This window comes from Rattus norvegicus, chromosome 19, assembly GCF_021556685.1.
Source record: "Rattus norvegicus strain SHRSP/BbbUtx chromosome 19, alternate assembly SHRSP_T2T, whole genome shotgun sequence".
NCBI lineage: Eukaryota > Metazoa > Chordata > Mammalia > Rodentia > Muridae > Rattus > Rattus norvegicus.
In genome coordinates, this window is record NC_141552.1 from 62430905 (window position 1) to 62458014 (window position 27110).

A 27110-nucleotide genomic window follows, 5' to 3' on the forward strand; every position below is an offset into this window, starting at 1 on the left:
CCATGTTCAGTCTGGGTCTTCCCACCTCAATTAAGTATCAAGACAATGCCCTACAGACAGAACCATGGGCAACCTGATCTAGATAATCCGGAATTAAGACTCTCTTCCCAGGGGATTCTAGATTGGGTCACACTGAAATGAAATCCTAGGGGCTGGAGAGATGGCTCAGCAGTTAAAAGCACTGACTGCTCTTCCAGAGGTCCCAAGTTCAATTCCCAGCAACCACATGGTGGCTCACAACCATCTGTAATGGGATCTGGTGCCTTCTTCTGGTGTGTAGGCATATATGTAAGCAGAATGCTGTATACATAATAAGTAAATAAATAAATAAATAAATTTTGAAAGAGAAGGAAGGAAGGAAGGAAGAAAGGAAGGAAAGAAGGAAGGAAGGAAGGAAGGAAGGAAGGAAGGAAGGAAGGAAGGAAGGAAGGAAGAAAGAAAGAGAAAGAATCCTGATCCTTCTGCTTTTCTGGAGCACTGAGTTTTCATGGCCCATCCCGCCTGGTCTTGTGATGAACTGGGGACAGAACCTAGGGTTTTGTGCACACTAACCAAGCCTCTCACACCTGAGCCACATTCCCAGATGTCATATTCTTTTTTTTAAAGACCCCTGAAATGGCACAAGACTTAAACCATGAAATCCAGACCTGTCCCCAGCGCTCACAGCTGCTCAGGCAATGCCAAAGGGACCAAGTGCAAAGCACACATGAACTTCAGGATGTGCACCTTTCTAACACCCTTCTGTCTGCTCCCCCAGCCCCTGGACTATGAGATCTCTGCCTTTCACACCCTGCTGATCAAAGTGGAGAATGAGGACCCATTGGTACCCGACGTCTCCTATGGCCCCAGCTCCACGGCCACTGTCCACATCACGGTCTTGGATGTCAACGAGGGACCAGTCTTCTACCCAGACCCCATGATGGTGACCAAACAGGAAAATATCTCTGTGGGCAGTGTGCTGCTGACAGTGAATGCCACAGACCCGGATTCCCTGCAACATCAAACTATCAGGTGGGTGAGCTACTCAGGATCCACAGATAGAAGCATACAAGAAACCGCCTTCCTCTTTGGTTGCCAAAGCTGGTCGCTAGTTGCTGGTCACTGGTTGTAGTCGCTGGTTTCAGTTGCTGTTTGCCCATTGCAAAATGCTATTGAGTTAACCCTACTGCCCATCTGGATGTGTGGGAGGAAAGAGAAGTTTGTATCTGATGGAGCCAAAGTGCTGTCAGTGAGAGGACAATATCCTAACCTGTGATTTCATCTCAGGAAGGGACCGGCTTGATGGCTACATCCTCAAATGCCCGAGACTAAAGAAGGGTCATAAAAAGTATTCTGTATGGGCTTCTGCTTCTCTTGATGCTCCAGCCTTACAAGAAAGGCACTGGTTGGTTCCATTTGTGGAAGGAGGTATTGGAAATTCAGGGATGAGAAGACAGTTCCATGAGTAAAAAGATCTGAGTTTGTGTCCCTGGATCCCATAGAGCTGATGTGGTGGAGCATACTTATAATCCCAGCACTGGGGAGGCAGAGACAGGAAGATCCCTAGAGCTTGCTGGGCAGTCAGTCTGGCTTTACTGGTAAGCCCCAGGTTCAATGAGAGACCCTGCCTCGAAGCATAAGGTAGAGGCCAGGTATCCTCGGTTGCTCTCTATCACCATAACCAAGCAATAATAAACACCATAACCAAAAGCAGTTTGGAGAGGGATAGCTTGCATATTCCAGTCCCATTGAATCATTGAGAGAAGTCAGGATAAGGACCCAAGCAGTAGCTGAGGCAGGAGCTTAGGAGGAGTGCTGATCACTGGCTTGCTGCTCATGGATTGCTTGGCCTACCTTTTGACACAGCCAAGGACCACCTGCCCAGGGTTGGCACTGCCTACAGGGGGTGGGCTCTCCAACATCAGTCATTAATCAAGAAAATCCCCCTATTGACACGCCTCCAGGCCAGTCTGATGGAGGCAGTCTTTCAGCTGTGGTTCTCTCTTCCCAGGTGGCCCAAGTTTCTATCAAGTTGACAGAAAATAATCTGTGCACCATGCATGGTGGTCCACACCTTTAATCCAAGCACTGGGGAGGCAGAGGTATCATCGCCTCTATGAATTCAAGGCCAGCCTGATCTGCATAATGAGATCCAGACCAGTCAAGGCTACGGAGTGAGACCTGTCCCTAATAACAATTATTATTATCTTTAGAGACTGATAGAGGCTGGCCTTCGCATGCACGCACACAGATGCATGGACTCACGCACACGCCTACACTCCAGACAGGTGTGAGCACTTGTTCAAGTCTTCCCAGGTGTGACAGCAGAGGAGATGGGTTGACACAATGCCCTGTCCCTTCCCTTCTGAATGCACATTAGTTCTGGGCATCACAGGCAAAGAACAGAATTTGCCTGATCCTTAGAAATGGACCCCTGGGATGGAGTTCTAATAATCAGTCGTGGGGGTGGGGTGGTCAACAATTTCTGCCTTCATTCCTTAATAGTTGTTTTTTTTATTTTAACTTATCTTTATTTGTCTTTAACTGGGTCATATTTAAAACATGATTATACCATCTACCCCTTTCCTTTCTTTACCTGGCACCAGCCACCCTCTCCCATATTCCTGGCCCCTTTTCCCTCTGTTGCTGTCATACATATATATGCATAAGTACATGAATACAACCTACTCGGTTCATTTAGTGTCACTTGTACATATATGACTTCCGGGATGACCACTTGGTATTGGATAACCAGTTAGGGGGCTATTTCTCCCTCTCCCAGCATTCCATGGTGACCTGTGGGTCTTTGTATGGGGATGAGACCTCTTGAGGTTCTTCCCCTCCATGTCAGCATATCTATTGGTATTGTCAATGTCCAGGTCTTGCTTGGGCAGCCATGTTGTCAAGGTGTCAAGGGTGCAGCTTTTCTGTCAATCTAAGAAACACACTTTCAGAACAGACTCCCCATTCCTGTGGCTCGTAGCATCTTTCTGCCCTCTCTTTCATGATGTTCCTTGAGCCTTGGGTCCAAGATTTGTGTTTTGAATATATTCATCAGGGCCAGATACCCCACAGTAAGTTTTTCTCCGTATTTTGACCACACGCACATACAAAGTTTCTTTTCACCTCCAGACTTTCTGATTTGCCAGATGAACTAGAGGATTTTGCAAAAAAAAGTAACGACTTCGCTGACAGTGAGAATGGGAGATCACCTTTCTTCCTCTGTCTTCTCTCTTCCCTGCCCCCTGCTGGGGATCCAGCAAAGGAAGAGACAATTTAACCTTAAAAAAGAGCATTTCTTAAGGACTTGGATGGGAAACCTGTAGCTTAGCTACAAGGCAGCTGTGCAGGCTGTCTTTAGGGCGGCTTAATACCATTTTGTGTTTCTACAATAGGAGGCGGAGGCAGTGGATTCCCGTGGGGGATAAAATGAGCGGCAGCTGGAGCGAGCATTGCTAAGCCTGGGCTCTACCTTGCTGTCTCTGCTGTGGTGCTGCTGGGGATGAAAAGGTTAATGGAATGGCGAGTGACTAGTAGGGGGTTCCTAGAATGAAAGGCACAGCGCCCACCTCAAGGAAGTGATAGAGGATCCCTTTGGGTTCTCTAATCGAATGCAGTTCTTGGCTAACTTAAGCAAAGGGTTCCTTTGCTGCGGGTCTGTGGATGTTTATAGGGTGGAGGAGCAGGAGGAGAAGCAACTAGAGGCTGCAGGGGTATCCCTAAGGTTCCAGGTGACATGAGCTGGTAGCCTGACATGTCAGAGCTTCACAGAGAAAACACAGCATCTCCAGCAGCTGTTCCTCCTGCTTCACTCCGGGTCACACTCCTGTCAGGTCACTGGGCTTGAGCAACGGATGAGCCTCTGGCCAAGGGCACCTAACTGGAGGGCCAGCGGAGGTGTGACCACCCATCAATGGTGAGCCAGGAAGGCAGGCAGGAGAGCATACTGCTTAAGCACTGAGAGAGGTCAAGGAAGCACTCCTCCTTGCACCCGAATGAAGGATGGGATGAGATGCAGAGAGAAAGCTTGTTGGCGATGGCCAAGCCACTGAGTACTAAGGCAAACACCAGAGCCTGGAAAGCAAGATCCAGGCCATAGAGTAGAGGCCATGGGTTTCCTATTGCCCCGGCGCAATGGTAGGAGTGCCCACTGAGGGGGTTTGGGGCTGCTAAATATCTCCAACCTGTGAACTTGGAAAGGCAGGTCTGACCAGCATCTGTGACACAGGCCACCAGTGACCTGGACCCAGCTCACACTCACCTATGCCAAACAATGCATGGATCGGCCCCACTGATTGAAATGGGGGCACCTGGCCCCCAGCAAGATGGCACTGGGGTAGCGAGGCCAGATTCCTTTTCACACCACGGAGCTATTCTCCCTGGTTGGCTCCATCCTCATTCAGGTTTGTACATCTCCAAGGAAACGAGGTCAGCCCTGGACCAGTCCTCTCTCTGCCTGCAGAAAGAGCCACACCCTCCCCAGAAGCAGTGCAGCCAGTACCAGCAGGGGCTTACTGAGCCATCTGGGACATGTGACCCGGAAGAGCAAGGGGATGAACAGTGCCCGTGGGCTGACTCTATTGTTCAGTACCACAGTTGATCCCAGCATCCTCCGTGAAAGTTTGAACTGGTACCACTTAGAGAGGGCTGGGACGCTTCTCAGGAGACAAGAGTAAGTAAATGCCGGGTTTTCAGGAGGCACAGATGGTCCCCATGGGTGGAAACCACAGAAACCCTTAGATAATACAGCTCCCTTAGTTCTCTGCAGCTGGTCACCTAAGAGGGCCAACATCTGCTCACGGGATGCAGGATTGGCTAAGGGATGCTAAAGTGCCTGGGTGATGCTGGACTTGCTGAGGGATGCTGGCCTTACTGAGGGATGCTGGCCTTGCTGAGAGATGCTGGACTGGATGAGGGACGCTGGCTTGGATGAGAGATGCTGGCTTGGATGAGGGATGCTGGCTTGGATGAGGAATGCTAGGCTGGTTACTTTCCCCACTAGGCATCAGAATTGCCTGTCAAGTATGCCTTCCTCAGTTTCACGGGCTGAACCTTCTCTCTTCTCTCATCCTCTCTTCTCTTCTCCACTCACTGCCCTTCCCTTTTCTCCTCCTTCCTCCTCCTGGCCCTGCCCGCCCCCTGCATTTTTCTCCTCTTCTGGTGCTGGTTCTCTATTCATGAAACATCCCTGCCAAGTGGACCTACCACCCTGGGAAGGAAAGGCACTTTAGTGATGGGGAGCTTGACCCAGCACACTGGAAAGGGGCCTCCAGGGAGGCTGTATGTTCAGGGGGTGAGCGAGGCTGAGTGGAGGGGCCAGGCTGGGAGAGACTTCCCCCACAGCTCTTCACTGGACTGTTCTAAGGCAGATGATGACTTTGCAAACAGTCTCTGGTCTCATTACTGTTGTAGCTCAAGTAATTCTTTAGGGAACGGGATTAGAAGAGGGGGGAGTTTCACTCTGGGAGCTATTATTTTATCTCAAGATCTCTGCACTTAGCTGACTAAGGCACAACAAAAGAAAATGGTGCTGACCCAGCCTGCTGCCCCTAGTGGCCTCTACTCAGAGCTATGCCAATGGCAGAGCCCAGCGGTCCCACACAGAACTCTGTCTCCCTCTTAGCAATGGCTGTGCCAAAAATATCTCCATCCCTCTGCTTCTCTGTCCATCCCTCTGCCTCTCTGTCCATCCCTCTGCTTCTCTGTCCATCCCATTCTACTTCTGTGTCTTTCTCTCTGCCCATCTCTCTGGGCTTTCTTCTCCTAGCTCAGTCCTTCTTTGGTCTTCTCCTCCCAACTTCCACCTCTGTATCTGTCTCACTCCAAGCTTCCCTGCCTTTCTTGTCCCCCCTCCTCTCTCTATTTCTTTTTTTTTTCTTTTCTTTTCGGAGCTGGGGACCGAACCCAGGGCCTTGCGCTTGCTAGGCAAGCGCTCTACCACTGAGCTAAATCCCCAACCCCCTCTCTCTATTTCTATTCTTTGCCTGTCCCCACCTTGTGAATGATCTGTGTGTACAGGTATGTGTGTTCATGTGTAGGAGGCCGGGAGATTAACCTCAGAAGCTGTCCTCCTTGAAACAAGTCTCCCACTGGCCCAGAGATCACCAAGTAGGCTAGGCTGGCCCAGAGATCACCAAATAGGCTAGGCTGGCTGGCCAAGAAGCCCCAGGGGTCCACCTGTCTCTGCTTCTCCAGTTCTGGGATAGCAGGCATGCATCTCCATGCCTGGCTTTTATGACGTGTGTTTGGGGGAATCAAACTCATGCCCCACGTTTGGATGACACTTTTCCAGCTGGGCTTTCTCCTCAACTGGTTCCCTTTCTTCTCTCTACCCACCATGCCCTCATCACCTCTCCCTCCTTCCTCCTCTGCAAGATGGGAGCAAGGCATCTTCTGGTGATATTGTAGTGTTTCCTCCTCCTCCTCCCCCGACTTCCTCCCTCATTCTATTTCTCTGTCTCCATCCAGTCTAAGACTTTCTGTGCAAGTGAGTTCCAATAACCACCTCCATCCATCTCAAGTCCAATCATACTTAACCCCCAAGCCAGCAACAAGTAGCCATGCTGTCCTCAGTGGACATCCTGGGGGCATCACTTGGGTCAAGCCTGCCCTTGACGATCACCCCAGCCTCCTCCAGGAGGGGTCTCCTGCTGCTCCACACATCTGTGAGAACCTCTACACAAACCCCTGGTCTAGCCCATACTGTCCTGTGTGACAGAATGCACATCCGGGCTTAGCCCTGACTCTGATCCTCCAAGGGGGTGTTCAGAAACCCAGGCACTTGGTCGATGCCCAGCCTGTAGCCCTGAAGGCAGGAAGTGTCCAGGCAGGAGTGTAAATTCTCTAGAAGACCTTCATTACTGAGGCCCACTCACAAGCCCATCACTCGGTATGCTTTGCCCCAGATTGAAACAGACAGCGGGCTCTGAGTGATGGAAAATTCCATCTGTCTGGTGACTGTTGAGACAGCTCATAGAGGAAACTTTTGCAATGAGGGAAAGAAAATATCTGTAATCATCCATCCAGGGAGATCCTTCTCAACAACCTCCATGCAGATCCGGAGGGATTGGGGGGAGACACGTGCAAAGAGTTCCATTAATTACCGCACGTGGCTGATGTCACTCATCCCTCTGTGTCCTGCCACCTGTGCTTTCGGATATGCCAAGCAGCCATCCATGTGCAGAAATAGCCATCAACCATTCACTGCTGAATAAGCACCCCCTTATCCCATTGCTAGTGCCTGCCATTTCAGCAGGAAATACATTCGGGATAGAACAGGAAGATTCTAATTGAGGGGGCTCTGAAAAGACAGCATTTTCCTCACACAAGACAAGAGGAGGCAGGTGTGGCAGCCCCAGAATATGGTCAAGAACCCAGGGTCCTTCCACTTCTGATGCTGCTACGGGGCAATCTCGTCCTCATGAACTGTTGTGGCTGCCAGTGTGCCAGCCTTTATATCTGTATCTCAGCCATCAGGATGGGGCAAAGGAAATGATAAGGGATGCTTTCTGGTTTCCCCACTGCATATGTGTGTCTTTGTCTGTGCGTGTCTGCGTGTGTGTGTGTGTGTGTGTGTGTGTGTGTGTGTGTGTGTGTGTGTGTGATGCATGTTTGTGCTTGGATGTGGGTTCCATGTATGTGTGTCTTTGTCTGTGTATGTGTCTTTGTGTGTGTGTGTGTGTTTGTGTGTGTGTGTGTGTATATGTGTGTGTGATTCATGGTTGTTTTTGTGCTTGGGTGTGTGTTCCGTGTGTGTGTGTGTGTGTGTGTGTGTGTAGGACCAGGGTTTATATCAGGAATCATACTGGATTGATCTTCCACCATATTCATGAAGCAGTAACTCTCAGCCAAACCCAGAGCTCACTTACACGCCCAGTCTTGGGAGAGCCCTTGTCTCCATGTCCCCAAGGTCTGACTATGGGTGTCTACCTGGCACCTCACTTAGCATTTACAGAGATTCTGGCCTCTGAACTCGAGTCCTCATGACTTCACGGCAGGTGCTTTACCACTGAGCCATTTATCTGCCCGTGTCCTGGGTTTTTTAAGGTGATTTCCTGGATTCCTCTTCAAGTTTCGTTTCCTACTGTTATTCCCATGTCCATCTCTAACTAGTGTAGCTCTTACAGCTGAGATCTTTGCTAAGGAAGAGTGGGCACTGAGAAGTGAGTGACAGTGTCTGCCATGTGGATCAAACATCTCGTGGCTGAGATAGATTCCCATTATGGGAATAGAATTCCTGAGATGGCCCACCTAGAAAGAAAAAGACTTGCACACATGAGGTGCTGAATTCAAATCCCAGCACCACAAAACACAAAATCAGCCAGAGGAGAGAGAGATTCACTTAGGCTCATAGTTGCAAAGGCCCCATCTGTAGTCCTTCATCCAAATTCCACCATCTGCATCCCACCATCCACAGTCCATCATCCTTGCTATTCAGGGGCTCTGGGGAGTTTGCACATCATGGTGGGGGGCATAACAGTACAATCAGATCACTTTTCAGAGAACAGGAAGCAACAAGAGAAAAAGGTGGACCTGGAGTGCCAAGACCCCCTTCAAAGACACGCTTCCAACAACCTAACTTCCTCCCGCTAGGCCCCACCCACTAAGGTCCTCATCATCCTAAGATCAATCTTTGTGGCACACAAGCTTTTGGGAGACCTTTATCTAAGCCATAGAATCCAGTGACATTGGATGCTGAAGTTCTACCTAACAAAATAACAGACAATACAAGGAAGACCGGGAACCCACACAGTATGTTGTACACTTGCCTAGCATGCACAAGGCCCCAGGACCCATCCCAGTAGGCCATAGATCAGGTACGGCTGTTAATGTCAGCACTTGGGAGATAGACTCAGGAAAATTAGGAGTTCAAGGTCATCGACAGCTGCATAGCAAGTTCAAGGTCACTGTCATTCACAAGCCAGGATTGTAGTGATAACTCATTGACCTATTGGAACGGGGATGTATACTTAGAACATAAGCCTAACACAGCGTTAGCTGCTGCATGTTCCCTCCTAAGGAGTGGTGCATGTTGAACCTCCCAGAAGTGGATAGTCATAAGTAAAAGAATGTTGGGCCAGAGAGATGGCTCGGTTGTTAAGAGCACTGATTGCTCTTCCAGAGGTCCTGAGTTCTATTCCAAGGCACATGGTGGCTCATAACCATCTGTAATGGGATCTGATGCCCTCTTCTGGTGTGTCTGAAGAGAGCGACAATGTACTCGCATATATTTAAAAGAAGAAGAAAAAAAGAAAAAGGAAAAGGAAACTTGGTGATGTTTGAGAATGCTGAGAAGAGGAGGGAGGGAGGGAGGGAGAGAGAAATAACAAAACATCTGAAGTTAAATAGAATTAAGTGACCAATGTTCCTATCTTGGGACAGCCCCTGTAAACTAAACAATATTTCAGAAACATCTTTAAGTCTGCAAAGCAGGTACACATCTCACATTGCACGAGTATCTGAAGCAGGTACCCATTGCACCTTGCAGGAATACCTGAGCAGATGCCAGGGAAATGGCGGGCAACTGGCAGTGAAATGTTTTCCTCATCAAATAATTGCCAGGGGGGAAAAAATGCTTAAATGGCTTTAAATTTTTGTAGCAAAACATCTACATGTAACGTGGATATGCTGAGGTGTACTTTTCATGAGGTGGACAGTCTTTAGGCTGGAAAGCTTCTGAGGGCCTTGAAAGTCTACACACAGGCCAGACCTGGCCCTGGGCCCGGCATTTGCAAGAGCGCAGTTAACAGGCATAGAAGGGATGATGGTGGCCAGGTTGCGGTGTCTGAGTGCCAGTATATGAACGCATAAACAGACATGACTAGCTTGTTTTAATTTTTGGTGTTCTTTTATTACTTGTGTGTGTACACAAGAGTGCAAGTGTAGAACAATGCATTGGGGGTGTCGGCGGACAATTGGCCTCCGTTGGTTCACAACTTCAGGTGTGTGGATTCTAGGGATCAAATTTAGGATAGGTTAACCACAAATGCCACCTTGCTGACCTGAAAAGTGTAGCCCAGGCTGACCTTGAACTCATAACCCTCCTGCCTCCTCCCCTGCTGTACCCCATCAGTATCCTCTTTCGTATCCTACCACTGTTCTTGGCCACAAGCTCTCTTATTCCCTACACACTGGCTAATGCCCACCAGCTTTGGAAGTGTTTCCAATGGCCCTGTTTTAATCTGGTGCCAGGCAGGTAACCAGCATGGGGGGTGGGGTGGGGGTACAGCAACAGGGCTCAGGCTCTTGAAGGTTACATCTTGAAGCCTTTTCCATCCTCCAGCCCTCCTCCCAACTTGATCCAAATTGAGTCTATTCTTTGAGCACAGCCTCTGAATCAATGACACCTGCTCTGTCCTGGTTTTTCCTTTTGGGGGTGAAGGGAGGGGGATGGGGGCTGCCTTAGTCTTGTCGCTCTCTTTTCCCTGAACTTGAGCCGTTTCAGCTGAGTGGCACTCAGGCACTCTAAATGGTAAAGAATGCCACGGAATAATGAAAATTTAGCACCGAATGATTTGTTTAAATTGCCCATTTCATCTTTCTCTGACCGTCCTGGACTCATCAAGACTTTTCTTCAGAGCCCTGTTTAATCTACTATTTGGGGCCTTTTAAAAGAAAACCATGCATACTTGTGCCCCCCTCCCCCAAAAAGTGGTAAATTGGGCAAAAAAAAAAGTCATTAGCTAACTGTGAGACTTTTATTCTCTAATTGCTAAGGCAAAACAGAAAAATAATTCAATCGGCTTGAAAATGAAAATCTTGTCACCCCCGAGGTCCTGAGACACACAGGTACCCAAGATGCATAAGCAGTAAATGTTCAGTGGGAGAAAGGAGGGTCACAAATGTCCTAACTGGGTTTCAGACTCAGATTTAAGAGTTTAATTTGGGGTGCCACCCACCTTCTAAATTTTAATCAAATCTTAAAGGCTAGCTCATAACCTGTCTACCTGGGGAAATTAGAAAAGGCCTCTCCATCTACGAAGACCTATTAACACTCCGTTCTAATTACATGTGGTTACTGACCTCAATAATAAGATCTGGGGTGAGGGAGTTTTGTTGTGTTGTTTTATAAATGGGTCCAGATATTTCTCTCTGCAGTCACCCAACACAGCGCTTGAAATATAAATGAGTTGTTTATGGGAGTCCTTTTGTAATTTTTAATTAAAGTGATGTTCTCCAGTTGGAGGTTTATGGCAGTGATACATTTTATTGCCGCATTGCTGTGGAATTCTTAATTATTTATGTAAATGTATTAGTAGACTCAGCCCTTGTTTTGAGTGGTCAGATCCCCCCCATACCCCCGTTATGGAAATGTCTGTGGGACAGAAAGCCTAATAAATTACACGAAACGATCTTCGAAGGTCTGAGCTCTCTGGTCTCCAAGAACAGAAGTCTGGGTTTTGTCCTAACCCACAGAGAAGATGTCCATGGATTCCCTGGGTGGCGTGTGCACTGGGTTTGATCGTCCAAAAGCACTGGGTGAACAGTCGCAAGGTTATTTTATAAACCGGCTTTGTAACATCTGTCTACACGTGTTATGCGTTTGCCAGGGGCAGACACTCGTAGTTGAAAATAGGGTTTCAGATTGGTTCTATTTGAATATAATTATCATTCGTCTTCTTGTCTGCCTTGGAAATTAATTCTCAGAACCAATCTAGAAAAATATTGACAAATGTTAATATTGCTTCTTACCCAATATTTATTCTCTAAGTCATTCAATTTGCTTAGCATTAGGGATTGTTTTGTTTTGGTGGGGTGGGATTTTTTGGTTTTTTTTTTTTTTTGAAGTAGCATCTCTTGTAGCCCAGGCTGGCCTCACACTTCCTACAGTAGCTGAGGATGACCTTGAACTCCCAAGTTCTGGGATTCCAGGCATGCATAACCATGCCTAGCTTTGATTAGCTTTTAGTACTTTGTAATAAAGACATTCAAAATAGGTGTGGGTCTCTGGTATAGTACAGAGGGGAGGCCACACCTGACAGCCAGCAACACCAGCCAGTGCTCAGTGCCTCTCAGGGTATCACCAGAAGCTGATCATAGCACCAACCCTCAAACAGGAACCACACAGTGGGCAAGTGGGTCGGAGAACTAACACGGGAAATTCAGCTCAGCCTTGGCGCCCGCCCAGCTGGCCTCCCTGACTCCTCTGGGACTTGTGGTTTGAAGTGGTGAGACTCTAAACTGAGGTCTTGCCATCATGGCTAAGCTGGGCCCCAAAAGCTTACACATGGTAAGATCAGACCTTGTGTTGCCATTTGGAACCCCTGCTGATCCCTGTGAAGGTCTGTGAATGGTAGAGAGCCTGCATTTGAATGAATCTCTCCATCCATCCATCCATCCATTCATCCATCCATCCATCTATCCATCCTTCCCAAAAACATGTAACAAATACCTACAGGACATAGCAATGAAGTCGGCAGTTAGTAGTATCCGCCATCACTGCCAAGGTGAGGATCTTGGAACCTGAATCCGTCCCCTTACGTTTACCAGACACAATCTACCGCTGAGCTACAAGCTACACTCTTGGCCTGGCTCTGTGCTCACTGAACTACATCCCTAGCCCTTGCTTTGGGGGACAGGATCACAACTCATGCTAAGCAAGACATATTTCTAATTGACATACGATAATTGTACATTTGAGGGATAACAAGAACAGCGAAGGCACTTACCACCATGCCTTACCACCTGAATTCCACCATCAGGACCCACATGGGGGGGAAAAAAAGAACTGACTCCTGAAAGTTCCTCTACATGGGCACACAAACTCACATATGTGCGCGCGCGCACACACACACACACACACACACACACACAATAAATGTAATTCTTAAACATTATAAAATATACTTCATCGCTGTTTGCTTCTCTTTCCTTGACCACTAGCCTCCATGTTATATCCAGGGGGATCTAGTGCCCCCTTCTGGCTTCCCAGAGCACTGCGTGCAAGTGGTGCACACACTCAGGCACACGTACACATAAAATAATTTTTTAAAGAAATTATTTTAAGGGGGCTGGGGATTTAGCTCAGTGGTAGAGTGCTTGCCTAGCAAGCGCAAGGCCCTGGGTTTGGTCCCCAGCTCCGAAAAAAAGAAAAAGGAGAAAAAAGGAAAAAAAAGAAATTATTTTAAAATCACAATTACTGCAACATTCACATAAGCAAGACAGGGACGTGTTAAGTACAATACAGTGGCTGCTGCCGGGTTTCCTCCTGTGTCCAGCTGGGCACCAGCCCTGCATAGGAATGCTGGCACCACTGGTATTTCTCTGTGAAGAACATGGTGGGAAAGGCTAAGCGGCCATGTGAATCCAAACAAGGGTAGAAATGAGTTCCTCAGAGATACAGGCTAAGGGCAAATATTTTGTGGCCATTCAGAGCTGTAAGCCAGGGAGGTGAGGCACAGGTAGTCACCCTTTCTATAACCATAAGCTTTCTGATACAACCACAGGGACCTGAGCTAAATTAACTTATGAAGAAAAGGGTGTTGCTTTGGAAACGTGTTACACATAGGTTTTCCAGCTCCTGTGGGAACAAAGAGGGAGCAGCCATGCTTTCCAGCTCCTTGGAGGACATGTCCTCAGTGACCCGGAGACCTCCCACTGGACTCTGCCTCTCAAAGGTCCCACTGCCTCCCAGAGGTGTCAGGGGCTGGAGACTGAAGCTTCCAGCACAATTGTTTGGCAGACAGTGCAGCTGCAAGACATAGCAGGGGAATGGAGACCCCTTCACCTGTAGAGAACAGCCACGAGGCTTGAAGGAAAAAGAAGTCTCTGACTGGAAACAGCAAGAGACTACAAAAGGTTTTAAACAGGTTGTAAGTAAGGGGAAACTCAAAGAAAGTGGAGCATAATGAAAGAGAAAGGGTGGTGGGAGAAACCACTGGAGTGTCCTCAGAAATCCTCATCATGCATATCCTCATCATGCATACCTGTGTGAGGTGGGGGTGTTTACCTTGTTCCTTAGCTGCCGATGAGTGGCATTCTAACAGACATGGCTGGGCAGGCTGGAGAGAAGGAATTGACAACCAGGTCTGTTTTGGTCAAAGTTCTTTGAAGTAGGGAAACATTTCTTTATTTTGTAAGAGCAGGTGTCATTCAAACACATCTGCACCCAGAAGACTGCCATGGTTCTTACAGAACTGCCCCCATCTCTTAAAGAATTGTAATCTTATCATCCTGGCTGAGGGCCACCATTTGAAGGGTCTGTGCCATCTCTGTCCCCCAGTCTGTCCAGTCCGTCCCTTCGTGTCCAGGCTCATCTTGAAGCCTGGGATAATGAGAGAGCAGAGGAACCAGTCAGTCAAGAAACATGAGACCACAGCTCACAACTTTTTGCTTCCTGTTGGTGTTTTCCCCCTCATTAAATGGCCACACACAGCATTGTCCCCATGCACAGAAACCATGGTGAGCCATCCAGAGAAAATGTGCATGGTGCACAAGCTCTGTTCAGATGTAGTTGTGGTTCCTCTGGCTGTGATGAGTTCAAGGCCGGTGGGTCGGCAGTCTGTGCAAACAAGGGGTCACAACTGAAACAAGGTCATGTTCTGATCTGTAGGCTTGAAGGAACCTAGCACTCTGTTTTACCCCAGGAGCATGGGTTTATCTTTGCCTCGTTTCGCTGGTGACATCATAGGACATAAGTATGGTGACCAACAAAAATGGCCCACGAGTGCTTGCCTGTGTCTTTTCCACCTGTCTTCCCTCCCTGGGCTATAATCCTTGGCTAGTGGGCTAATTATGAACAATGCCTGTGGACTATAGTAGGCTCTCAGTAAAATTTAATTTAATTAATGAGTGACTTGCAAATGAGTGGTTTTCAAATCATTCTTACCCAGGCATTAGATGCACCAAATCCTACCCAGGAGATAATAATGAGTCTTCACAAAGCATTAAAAGGGATTTCCACCCGGCTCTGACTTTAATAAACAGCACAAGTAAATGCTAATTAAATGGCGATATTTAATTACTACTTGATGCCCTCCCCACTCTGTACCTCCCCTTGGCCTAGGAGGGAAGAGAGACAGTCCTTCCCTCTTTATCCTCTCTACTGGTATCCTCAGCCTTACAGATCCTCTCATGATGACACTGGGAGGTGAACAGTGCTGGGGGGTCATAGAGGTGACACAGCCATTAAGAGCATTAAGAGGACCTGGATTTTGTTCCTAGCACCCACATATCAACTCATCACCCAGTGTAACTCCAGCCCAGGGTATCCGATGTACTTTTCTGTACTCCGATGTGTAGTGCATAGACATGCACACAGGCAAGACACCCATATACATAAAGGGAATGCCTTTCATTGGATAGCTCTCCGTTGAATAGTTCTCCACAAGCCGTTCATAATCCTTTACCATTTAGTCCACCATTCAGCTATTTAACAAGCACCCAAAGAGTACAGACACTGTCGCTGAGGATATAGTAAGAACTGGGCATGCAGACTCTTTCTCCTGAGGAACAAAGAAGAAATGGGTGAACAGCTAAAAAGATGGCTACAAGTCAGACAGGTGTTCTTTAGAAACTGGAAGATCCCTGAAAGAGAGTCTGCAAGGTTTGGCACCCCTATCAGCAACAGGGGCTGCCTCTGGGAATGCAGTGAGAGTCAAGAGTTGGGGAAGCGTGCTTGCATTTCCTTTGTGTGTAAGTTTTTAGAATTCTGTAGCCCCCTCCCCCCTTCTCTTTTAGTCACTTAAATGTTTTTAATGAACAACACAAGCTGGTTGTACAAAACCCAACAAGCACAGAGCAGAACAGAGACGAAAATTAAAGCTCACCTTTAATCCTACCACCTAGGTATGGCCACCATTGTGGTTTTGTCTTGTTAGTTCCAGAGGTGAGAGGGTAAGGAATTCATTGTTTCCCCACCTTTCTGTGTAATTAAAACAGCCATGCTAGCAGCTTCCCAGGGAGCTTGAATTGTGTATTTATTTTTTTTTAGAGAGCTACTAATTTTTGATTAACAAGAATGAATGCAACATTTAAGGGAAATGCAATTACACCCTCTTCCCCTCCTCAACAAAACAACATGCCCCACACACACAAAGTGTAGAGTCATGACTCTAAGGATGTATGGCTCCAAGTCGGGGGATTACAGGGGACATTTTTCATGTCACCACTGAGACAGTTGTGTGAGCATTCCAACAGTGAGGTACCTGGGCTGCAGGTTACAGACCCAGCAGAAGTCAGTCTGGATAATAACTCACTTTGTCATTACTTAACTCTGTGGCGGCCGCAGCTACCGAGCCAGACTATAAAGCCTCAGTCTCTGAAGAGATCAGGAGCTCTCCGTCAGGATATTTAAGAGTAAGAAAAGCAAGGGAAGCTAGGGGGAGTACTGGGGGAGCTGCACTAAGAGGCCAGTGATGGATGTGCTGTCTCTTGTTCACTTTCTCTTCTATTTGTGTGTTGGAGAGGGGGCCCTGTACCTTTGTTCCTATGTGTTTGAATGTACATGTGTGTGCATATGTGCATGTGTGTGCATATGTGCATGTGTGTGCATGTGTGCATGTGTGCGTGTGTGCATGTGTGCATGTATGTGCATATGTGCATGTGTGTGCATGTGTGTGGATGTGTGCATGTGTGTGCATGTGTATGCATATGTGCATGTGTGTGCATGTGTGCATGTGTGTGCATATGTGCATGTATGTGCATATGTGTATGGGCAAGGAGACCAGAGGTTAACCTTGAGTGTTGTTCTTCGTAAGCAAGCCACCTTGTTCATTGAGACAGGTTCTCTCAGTGGGACCCGAGTCTCTCTGCTTAGGCTAAGCTGGCTGGCCAGAGAGTCCCATGGATCCTCCTCCCTCTGCCTTTCCAGCCCCGATAATGAGCACTCACCACCACACCTGGCCTTTTACACAGGCACTGCTGATCAAACTCGGGTCCTCCTGCTTGCAAGGCAAGCATTTTACCAGATGAGCTGCCTCTCCGGATTCCTTTTTTCCTAAAACATATTCTTTATTTTAAGTTTGCATACTTGGAAATTCAGGGCCTCCTTCATGCTCAGCAAGTGTTCTACCAACTGAACCCCACCCTCAGCCCCCTACTCCACTTCCTGTGTGAATGACATGCCAGCACATCTCCCTCATCAGTTCCTCTGTCCCCTGATTATCCATGGAATGCTTCCTACGTGCCAATCACAGACAACACATCTCTCCAGACCAGACCTAGAAGGGGCCTTTGCCCTACCAGCTGTCGAGAGCACTTGTATACGAACTAAAACTAGAATGCCCAAGTCCCAGTGGGCATCACCAGCGCACTACCTCCTGCTGTGTAATGTTCTCCTCTTCCTCTTTACTCCTACCCTACTCGACCAACCCACCTTGGACGTGTGTGCATGTGTGTGTGCATGTGTGTGTTCTCAGCACCGCGGTCAGCGCACACGCTTTTCGACTCCTTTTTCAGCACCATGGCCAGAACCAGGTGCCCCGTCTGATGTTTTCAGCACCATGGCCAGAGCCCAGCGCACCACGCATTTCCTAATCTTCGTCAGGACCCAGCTCTCATGCAGTCTCTGGGGTGCCCTTCTTTCTGCCTTTCCCCAGGGTTGCCTGATCTTCTCTCCCCATCACAGTAACCCATTCTTCTACGTGGAGTCAGCTCTTGTTTGCAGGATCACATGTGAGCAAGCTGCCTCTAACAGCAGCTCTGCCACCAGGGGTCATGGCATTTAGGGAACTTAATCTCTCCATCCGGCATTCTCTGCAGATGTAAAAGGAGATAGCTCCTGGAGCCATTGAGAGGATTAAACACGGCTAATCTAGCAAAGCTCATAGCAGGGTCTCTGCAATTTAATAAGAGCCCGGGCCTTGTCCTCAGTTATTGTAATACATGGCAGATCATCCCCAGACATAGCTTGTGTTAAAAGCTTTTCCACGTTGCCCTCTGACAGCCCCACCTATGGCCATGGTGCCCTGGGAACCTGCTTCTCGAGGTTCTGTCATACTGTCTTAATTGGTCGAGAGTAACATTGACTCCTGTGCAGACCTAACACAAGCATATTGTCTACTCCCGCGGGGAACCAACACGATGGGGGAGGGGCCGCTTTATCCGCAGCGCCATTCAGAGAGCCATGCTCCTTCTGCATGGTGGGGCTGGGTGGTGAGGCTGTGTCATTAGACTTTGCCAGGGATATGTGGCTAGAGTTATTGCTACTGTCCAAAGGAGAAGAAAGAGCTAAAAGGCCTTGTGGGAAGCGCGACTGGTCACAAGAGGGATATTATCACTTCTACCCACATTCCCTCACCTCAACCTTGCTGTGAGGGAAGCTGAGAGATGTGGCTGACCTGTATGTATAGAGAAAAATTGATTCATCTCTGCTTTTGAATTCCCAACCCCCACCAGGCCAGAAAACACTGGAGGTCTATGGCTTGAGACACCTCATCTAAAGCTTATTCCCTTCCAACCATCCCTGAGCCTCACCTTAACAGTGAATCCACAGTCTGACCCAGTGGCCTAGGAAGAGGGGCTTTCCAAACACAGATGGTAAAAAGGTTGAAGGAAACAGAGGCACCCAGAGAAACCTAGCCACAGTGAAGCCAAAGCTTACACTGTGCTGCCTAGAAGGAGATGACTGTGGTACTGAAAGGAGCATGGGAGAGGCAGGAGGGGGAAGTCTGAGTAGCTCAGGGGAGCAGAGCCACGCCTGTGTAAACCCAGAGCCTCAATGTCCTAGGGTCCCAAGGCTAAGAAGAGCTTCCATACCCGGGTCATGGATCACTCCGAACTTCAGCACACACAGACAACCACAAGGCACACTGTCAAGCAGCCCTTGCGAGCCCAGGCAAATTGGAACAAACTTTCTGAAAGACATTTTTGCATTATGCATCAACTTTCTTCAAACAGCTCTCCTCTTCCGTAGCAGTGATTCTGCTCTTTGGAATTTATCTCAAAGAAATAATCAGAAACAGTGTCAAACACTCACATCCTCGGGAAACAGAGATTTATGTGCAGAGCTGTGTGCTGAAGGCTTATTTATGATAGCAGAAAGTTAGAAAACACACTCCGTGTCCAGCCAAAGGGGCTGCATAAATAAATAGCAGAGCAGACAGATGGTGAGATTCGTGGAGTGGGAAGGGCTGGGTTTTATGGGAAGCCTTAGGCCGGGGAGATTGTCCTTAGTAACTCAAGTGGAAGAAACAGGACACCCAAGCTTGTGACTTGCCCCACCCCAAATGTGGACATAATACACCCACCAAAAAACATTCTGAATAGAATACCCAAGCTATGAGTGACTCTTACAAGACTTTGAGTAGTTTCCTCACTTTTTATGTTGTCGAGATTTTAATGATGAGCGCATACACCACTGTATAAGCAGAAAAATGCCTTTTGATTCAGTGGGTAAGGTATGCAAACCAAAGTTGTTGAGTTCGAATCCCCAGCACCCATGTAAGAGTCAGGCATGTCAGGGTTTGTTTGTAACCCAGCCCTGAGAAGGACAGGAATGGGTGATCTCTAAATTCAGTGAGGGGGCATGTATGGTGGTTAGTTTTGTCAGTTTGACATAAGCTAGAATCCCCTGAGAAGAAAGTCTCAGTGAGGGGTTATTTGGGTCAGGTTGGGCTATGACTGTGACTGAAAGAAGGGTATCTTGATTGCTTTAATGGATGTGGGAAGACCCAGTCTGAAATGGGTAGCACCATTTCCTAGTTGGAGTCCAGACTGTGTAAGAGGAGAGAAAGTAAGCTAAACAGGAGAAAATGTACCCTCTCCTCTCCTTCTCTCCTCTCTCCCTCCCATCTCTCCCTCCCTCTCTTTCTTTCCCCCTCTCTCTCCCTCCATCTCTTCTTCTCTTTCCCTCTCTCTTCCTCACTCTCACTCTCTCACTCTCTCCCCCATCCTTCCCTCTCTCTCTCCCTCTCCCTCTCCCCCTCCCTCTCCCTCTCCCTCTCTCTCCTTGTGGATGAGATATGACCAAATGTCTCCGACTCCCAATGCTGTGGCTTCCCTGCAGTGAAGGCTGTAATGCAGAATTGTGAGCTAAAATCCCCTTCTTCCTAAGTTGCTTTTCCCAGACTTTTAGCACAATAGAAATAAAACTAGAAATATGTTATTAGAAAGTATCATAGACAGACCAAAGGCAGATACCCAAAACTGACCACACACATAAACACTCACACACAACACACACATTCACACACTCATACTCACACAACACACTTTCACACTCATACATTCACATACACACACATTCACATACTCACAATACACACACACACACACACACACACAAATGAAAGAAGGAAATTATGGAGGAACCATCTTATTTTCTCTGTAGAACACTCAGAGGCACTGTAGTCTTTTTCCTCCGGTTTTCAAGAATCCAAATGCTGGCCCTGACTCTGGGCCTCAAAGTCCAGAATAGACACACCTTAGTGATTGCTGCCTGGGACATATCCCTTCCAGCTGTCATAACATCCATTCAGCTACACAAAATAGATCACCCGAAACCCCATCTATCCAGACAGCCCAACACAGGCCACATCTTTTACAATGAGAAGTGGAAAAGGCTTATTCCCCTGTGAGTTCTATAAAGACATTCCTTGGCATCTTCAGAATGACAAGGACTCTTCACCCAGCTCTCGAAGCACAGCCCCCCCCCCACCTTGGTTGCCGTTCCCAGGGATTTGAAAACATTCTGCTCTTGCCCAGAAGCTGTGGTCATAAGACTGTTGGGAGAAGAGGTAAAGGATCTGTGCTTTTAGTGTTCTCTCTGAGATGGGGTTTTAAATGGTTTTAAGTTGGTTGGGTTGCTAAAGGCAAAAGAGATCATCACAAAAAGAATTATACTAATTTATCCTAAAATGTTCATTAAAAGGTGTCTTGGTTCTTGCCTACCGTGCCAGGATAGAGAGCCAATTCCAAACCCATTGTCTTAGGAAGGATGGTTTAGAGCATTCCTTGAAAGGGTTTGCTTTGCCACGCCCAGGTGTGTGAATTAAACCCGACACACCCATCTCGGTATTCGAACCAGCCACTCTGCTATCTCCTTAGGGAAGCTTTCTGAGGTGCAGTCCCCCACCAGCCCACCAACATGCCAGGAAGAGTGACATTTCCCAAGTTGTGACATTCCGGAAATTAAGCACATCATCCTAGCCTACTGGATGGTTTTTGTTCTCAGAATTGAATCTATGCTGTGTCGGAAATTTGTCGAAAGCCTTCAGTAGTCTCTTCTCTTTCAAACCAAACTCTGCAACGTTGCCACTAATAGAAAAAGAACCTGCTAAAATTCAATTGGAATTCTTTTCTATTAACTTAGTAACAAGGGTTCCATGGTGCCCATGTTCAGAAGGTAGCCACTCGATGTTGTTAAGATTGCACTGTTTGCTATATAGTGACAAAGATGTCTTCGGCCATGCAGTGACCGCCTGCTCTCATAACAGTTGAACCTTCTAGGAGGTCAACATCAACATCCTAATTTGCTCCTCTGTTGCAAACTCTGTTGCTACTTTGTCAGAAGTAGCATGGCCAAAAGCAACTGATGGAGGATGTAATTTTGCTTATAGTTCATAGTTCATCACCAAGAACAACAGTCAGGAACCAGAGCAGAGAAATTCTGCTTACTGGCTTGCTCCCGGTGCCTTTCCCAGCCAGCTTTCTGATAGCACCTATGACTGCCTGTCCAGGGAATAGCACCACCCATAGTGGGCTTGGCTCTCCTATATCAATCAAGAAAGTGCCCCACCCGCATGACCACAGGTCAATCTGGAGGAGGCAGTTCTTCAATCCAAGTTCCCTGTTCCCAGGTGAGGTAACTCATGTCAAGCTGACATAAACACTAACCAGCACAGTTAATTTGAAAACTACTGCCTGCCTGCCCCTCTCTCTCTCTCTCTCTCTCTCTCTCTCTCTCTCTCTCTCTCTCTCTCTCTCTCTCTCTCTCTCCCTCTCGTCCTAGAATGAACCATTTCCTTGAGGTGAGTTTTCTGCGAAGGTGAAGGTCACCCTTTGCTGCGCCCAGGCGTCGATTAGATTCCTAGCGTGTTTGTCCTGCATTTTGAGCAGGGTGTAGACATGGAAGTTAAGGTTATCCCAAGTGTAGTGGCCACCCTTCGGTCCTAAGGAATATTTTCCGAAACTGGAAGCAAATACCGGAAACTGCCACAGACGGGCAATGTTTACACTGAGCACAAATGCTCATGGGGAAAGTGTGGTTTGTAAGCTATGAACAGTGAGAAATAATGGCAACAGCTAGTGACAGAATAAAAGTTATATCCGTGTATTCACAGACAGCACTGATGCTCTTGTGTTTTGGCCCCGCTGTCTTGAAGGCTTACTTCAATAGATACGCTGCAACACCATGACCGTGGACAAAATAAGCCAGATGGTATCTCAGCGTCTAGCTGGCAGGGAGCATGCATGTGCTGGGCTCCGCGTGACTCCCAGGCCCCAGGTAGAGCAGAGCTCAGGGGCACAGGATTTCATTTAAGCTTCTCAAATTGGCACAATTTTAAATGTACGACTTGTTTACATCTGGAATTTCACGTGTGTTCACAGTTCTCATCTGACCAGAGCGTGGAAGTCAGAATGACAGGTCAGGGTGAGCTCTGTAGACTTCCTGTGAAGCTGATAAGTGACTTGAGCCACACTTTATTAGATTCTAGGTTTATTCTGGCTTTTACACCTTCCAGGCAAGTCCTCATTCTGTGGTCACTTGCACCTGCCACTAAGACGATCTCTGGAAAATAAGCTGTAAAAACCAAGGTTTCTTTTTTTAAAAGAATTATTTCTCTTTTAATGTTTATGAGTACACCGTAGCTGTCTTCAGACACACCAGAAGAAGGCATCAGATCCCATTACAGATGGTTGTGAGCCACCATGTGGTTGCTGGGAATTGAACTCAGGACCTCTGGAAGAGCAGTCAGTGCTCTTAAGAAAACTGAGTTATCTCTCCGGCCCCCAAAATTCAAGTGTTTAAGACAGGATTTATCATACCTAGAAAAAACAAAGCCCTGGGTTCGATCCTCAGCACTACATCAAAAACAAAAAACAAAAAGAAAAAGGAAAAAAAAATGAGAAAAACACCAGGGGAGGAAGGAAAGAAGACAGAGGAGAGGGAAATCAGCGCTGATAGTTGGGTAGCATAAAGCATTTAGGCTTTAGCAAACGGCTTCTAGGAAGACTGAGGTTGCATCCCACTGAGTGCACCACTCATCTAGCACAGGTAAAGCCCCGAGTTCACATCTCAGCACTGCATAAACCAGGCATGGCATCACATGCCTACCATCCCAGCACTTGGGAACTGCAAGTCAGATGTTCGAGGTTGTCCTTGGCTACATTATGAGTTCAAGACCAACCTGGACCACATGAGGCCCTGTCTCAAAATAAAATAAAATAAAATGGGGTTGGGGAATAGCTCAGTGGTAGAGCGCTTGCCTAGGAAGCGCAAGGCCCTGGGTTCGGTCCCCAGCTCCGAAAAAAAAAGAACCAAAAAAATAAAATAAAATAAAATAAAACCCACAACTGGGTACCTTTTTATTTTTCCTTCAAACAACACTGAGACACTGGTTTTCTCCACTGATAGACTGCTGTTGCTGCTGCTGTGGGGCCATTTATACACACACACACACACACACACACACACACACACACACTCTCTCGGAAACCACACACAGGCAGCACAGACCAGGCCAGCGTCCCCCTGCTGTAGTTCTGCTTGCACCCATCACTGCAGGAACTTAAAGCAGCTAATTATGTCACACCAAAAGTCAAAAGCAGCCAGGGCCTCTGCAAGCCTGCAAGGCAAACACCTTGCTCCAAGGCTCCAGGCATGGCTGGTGTCTTCCTGGTGTTATCCAGTGTATCTACCCTTCTCCCTTTTTCCAGAACAAGCCCTGTTCTGCTCCATTCTCATGGTCTAGACAAGTATTTGCCACACGCTGGTGTGCCTGCCAAGTGTGGATGTGAACCGCACACACGACGGTGGGATGGAGGGAAGTTAAGCGGGCATCACTTCTGGACGGTGCAGTCCTATTAATCGGCTGACACATCACCTGGATTTTTGTTGTTGTAGAAGTGCACTCTACAAACTGACGTGGGATTCTTGGCCACTGTCGGAGATGCTAAGATGAAGCTAGCGCCATTGCTTTCAAATGCTCCCATAATGCACTGCGAGTGGCCCTCCCCTGTGTGATGATGCAGCACCCGCTGCAGGCCGGGCCCTGCTGGAGCCTCCCTTGATGGGCTGTCATCGGCTCCATTGCCTTCATCCTTCCGAACCCCCATCATCTTTCTGAGAAATGAGATTTTTATTTTCACAGAACTTGTTCTTCAGGAAAGATAGCTTCTCCTTGCAATCCTTCTTCGCTCTCAGTCTGTCCGAGCAAAGAGCACTTTCTTCTTTCCTGTAGCCCAGGCTGGCCTCAACCTCACCATGTAGCTGAGGATGACCTTAAACTTCTGCCTCCTAAGCACTGGGATTCCAGGTGCGGCTGCCACATGAGTGCGGTGCTGGCGATGCTATACAGGGATGGGGATGCCGAGTCCCTCCTCAGCCCTAGCCCAGGGCGTCGTTTTACAGAGAGCTGAGAAGGGATTCCAGAGAGGGGAAGTTAATATGAGTAATAATAAACTAAAAAGCAAAAGGGTCACTTCCCATCTGTAGATAGCATGGCCTGCGACTTCAGCGTTTACTCTCTCAGATTATTCTTCCCCTGGAGAGACTTTTGGCCAGGACTCTTGGCTCCTGAGACAAGCTGTCTCAAACTGTAATGGAGTGGGGGCAGGGGACTGAGGCAGCTCCCAGAACTGGGAACCCTAGGGAAAGGTGAGTGTCTCACACCCAACTGGAGCTGACTGCTCGTGAGAAACGCTCAGATTAGCACAGCTGGCAGTAGGCACCAGCCCGTCAGAATAGGAACGCCAGAGTGCCTGCTTATAATGTCAGCCCTACATGTGCCATCATGGTCACCTTTACCAGGACTCTCTCTCCCAACTTGGTCTTAGAATATATCTTATTAATTCTTTGAGAATTACATGTAACAAGTGTTGGTCCTATCCACCCCAACTCTTCCTAGCTATACCCCTTCCCTTCCCGTCCAACTTTGTGTCCTTTGTCCCCCACCTATCAAGGTCAATGTGTGTTACCCAAATACTCTTGGACATATGGCTTCCCGCTGGAGTACAGTGAACTCATCGGGGCTACACTCCTGGAAGAAACTAACCCCTCCTTTCCTAGCAGCTGACAGTTTCTTCGACTAGGGGTGGGATCTCAGGCCCACATCTCTCCAGGCTGAGAGAGATTTGCTCTGCTTTGAGCTTGTACAAGCTCCATGCATGCTGGCACAACTTCGTAAATTCATATGCACAGGAGCACACTGCCGTGTCCTGGGGACACTGTTTCTGTGTCGTCATTCACTGCCTCTGGCTCTTATGTTCTTTCCACACCCTCTTCCGCCATGATCATTGAGTCTTGGGACAGGGGGTGTGGTATATGCATTCTCTGTAAGGCTAAGCATTCTGCAGTTGGTTCTCCTCTACATCGTGGCCAGTTGTGACTCCATGTATCCATCATCATCTACTGCAAATAGAAACATCTCTGAGAAGGTTTGGTAGAAGCACTAATCTATGGGTATAATGATAAGTCATGAGGAATTGATTTAACACTGTGTCCACTTAGCAGAATAATAACAGTGGGTAAATTCCTGGGCTCCACGACCTGTCTAGACATAGGTTCTTGTGCAATACTGGTGACAGGTCTGGGCTTCACCTTGTGGAGCTGGTCTTAAGAAACAATCAGAAAATGGTTGGTCACATCCATGGCATCTGTCCCACTACTGTACCAGTGGGCTTGTCTTGACAGGCCTTGATTAGATGATGTCTTTACCTGGCATCAATATTACTCTCAAACAGGACCTTGGCTTGCAACAAGGGCTGCAGCTCTTCATGACAGGGAAGTTCCTGTCCACTGCTCCAGTGGAATTCTGGAACTTTCTCTGGCTGATCCAGAGACAATCACAGTCCAGACTTATGCCAGTCACAGGCAGCCAGATTGGATCAGTCCAGGGGACCTGGTACAAGAAAATCTCAACTAGTCCCTAGGACTGCAGGAGTAGGCATGGCCTCCTAGACCAAAATGAAGGTGACTCTAGGGGGAAGGGAGATGTATGTTGGCAAAGCAGGACCAAAAAAATGACACCTCGGGCCTTGTCTATGGTTTCCGGAAGTATCTAGAGATTTTCACTAGAAAATGGTTTGCTCCAAGTGTCATAAATATGACTTTCCTTAGAAAGATGGATTTGTATTATTGACAGAAATACATTACGGAAGTGAAATGCAAAACCTGGATACGTAAAATTGCCAGGAAGCATGCTTCTGAAGTGACTGCCAATGGCCCCTGCTGTTGTCTCCATGGAGGGGTGGGGGTGAGGAACCTGAGTGTTCCACACTTTTCCAGAACATTCTACATGCAACTTTTGTCCTCTAACTAAAGCTGCAACTTACCTATTGCTATACAATCTCAGCCGTCAATCCAAGAGATAGGTTTGGGGTAGGTAGGTATTGGTGAGGTACGTGTGTTCACGTTGGCATGCATGCATGTGTAGGTGCACATGCCCATGTTTATATGTGTTTCTGGACCAGAGGTCAACCCTTTGGTGTCATCCTTCACTGCCCTCCACCATCTCTTACAAAGCCAGTTCTCTTACATCCCCCTAGCCCCTGTGTTTGAGCACGGGCCCTCCTCACCTCTTGGGCTTCACTGTGTTTGGCTAACTGCCTCTTTTCCACATCTCTCATGCTCTTAAGATAGAGGGAAAGCAGGAGTTGGTCCCCACTGCCCATCTGCTTCTCCTCCTCCTCCTCCCCCTCCTCCTCCTCCTCCCCCTCCTCTTCCTCCTCCTCCTTCTCCCTTGTAATCTCAGGTGCTTGTGATTTGCTGAGCAAGGGCTTTCCAGCTCAGAGGGGCTAAGGCGGCGGCTCGGTTGGAGAGGGAGTTTTATGGCCAGCATTTGGTACGTTTCCTTGCTCACTCATGCCTGCTTTTGCTCATAAATACCCCCCACCTCATTCCGCGGAAGATAGAAAATGGAGCTTTATCACCCTGAGTTCATGCTGGCATAAATATTAAATTCATGTAATAATCACAAGCCCTCTTCCTCCACCTTGCTTGGACAGAGTGCTGGTAGCCGCCGTGAAATCTC

General features: G+C 47.8%; 1 protein-coding gene across 1 annotated transcript in view; it reads left to right on the forward strand.

The window, feature by feature from the left end:
• Nucleotides 1-27110, forward strand: part of Cdh13 (cadherin 13) — a 1039744-nt gene that overhangs the window by 959120 nt on the left and 53514 nt on the right. Inside the window, 1 exon segment of the mRNA NM_138889.2 lies at nt 758-1011. Coding sequence (NP_620244.1) covers nt 758-1011 — 254 coding nt within the window.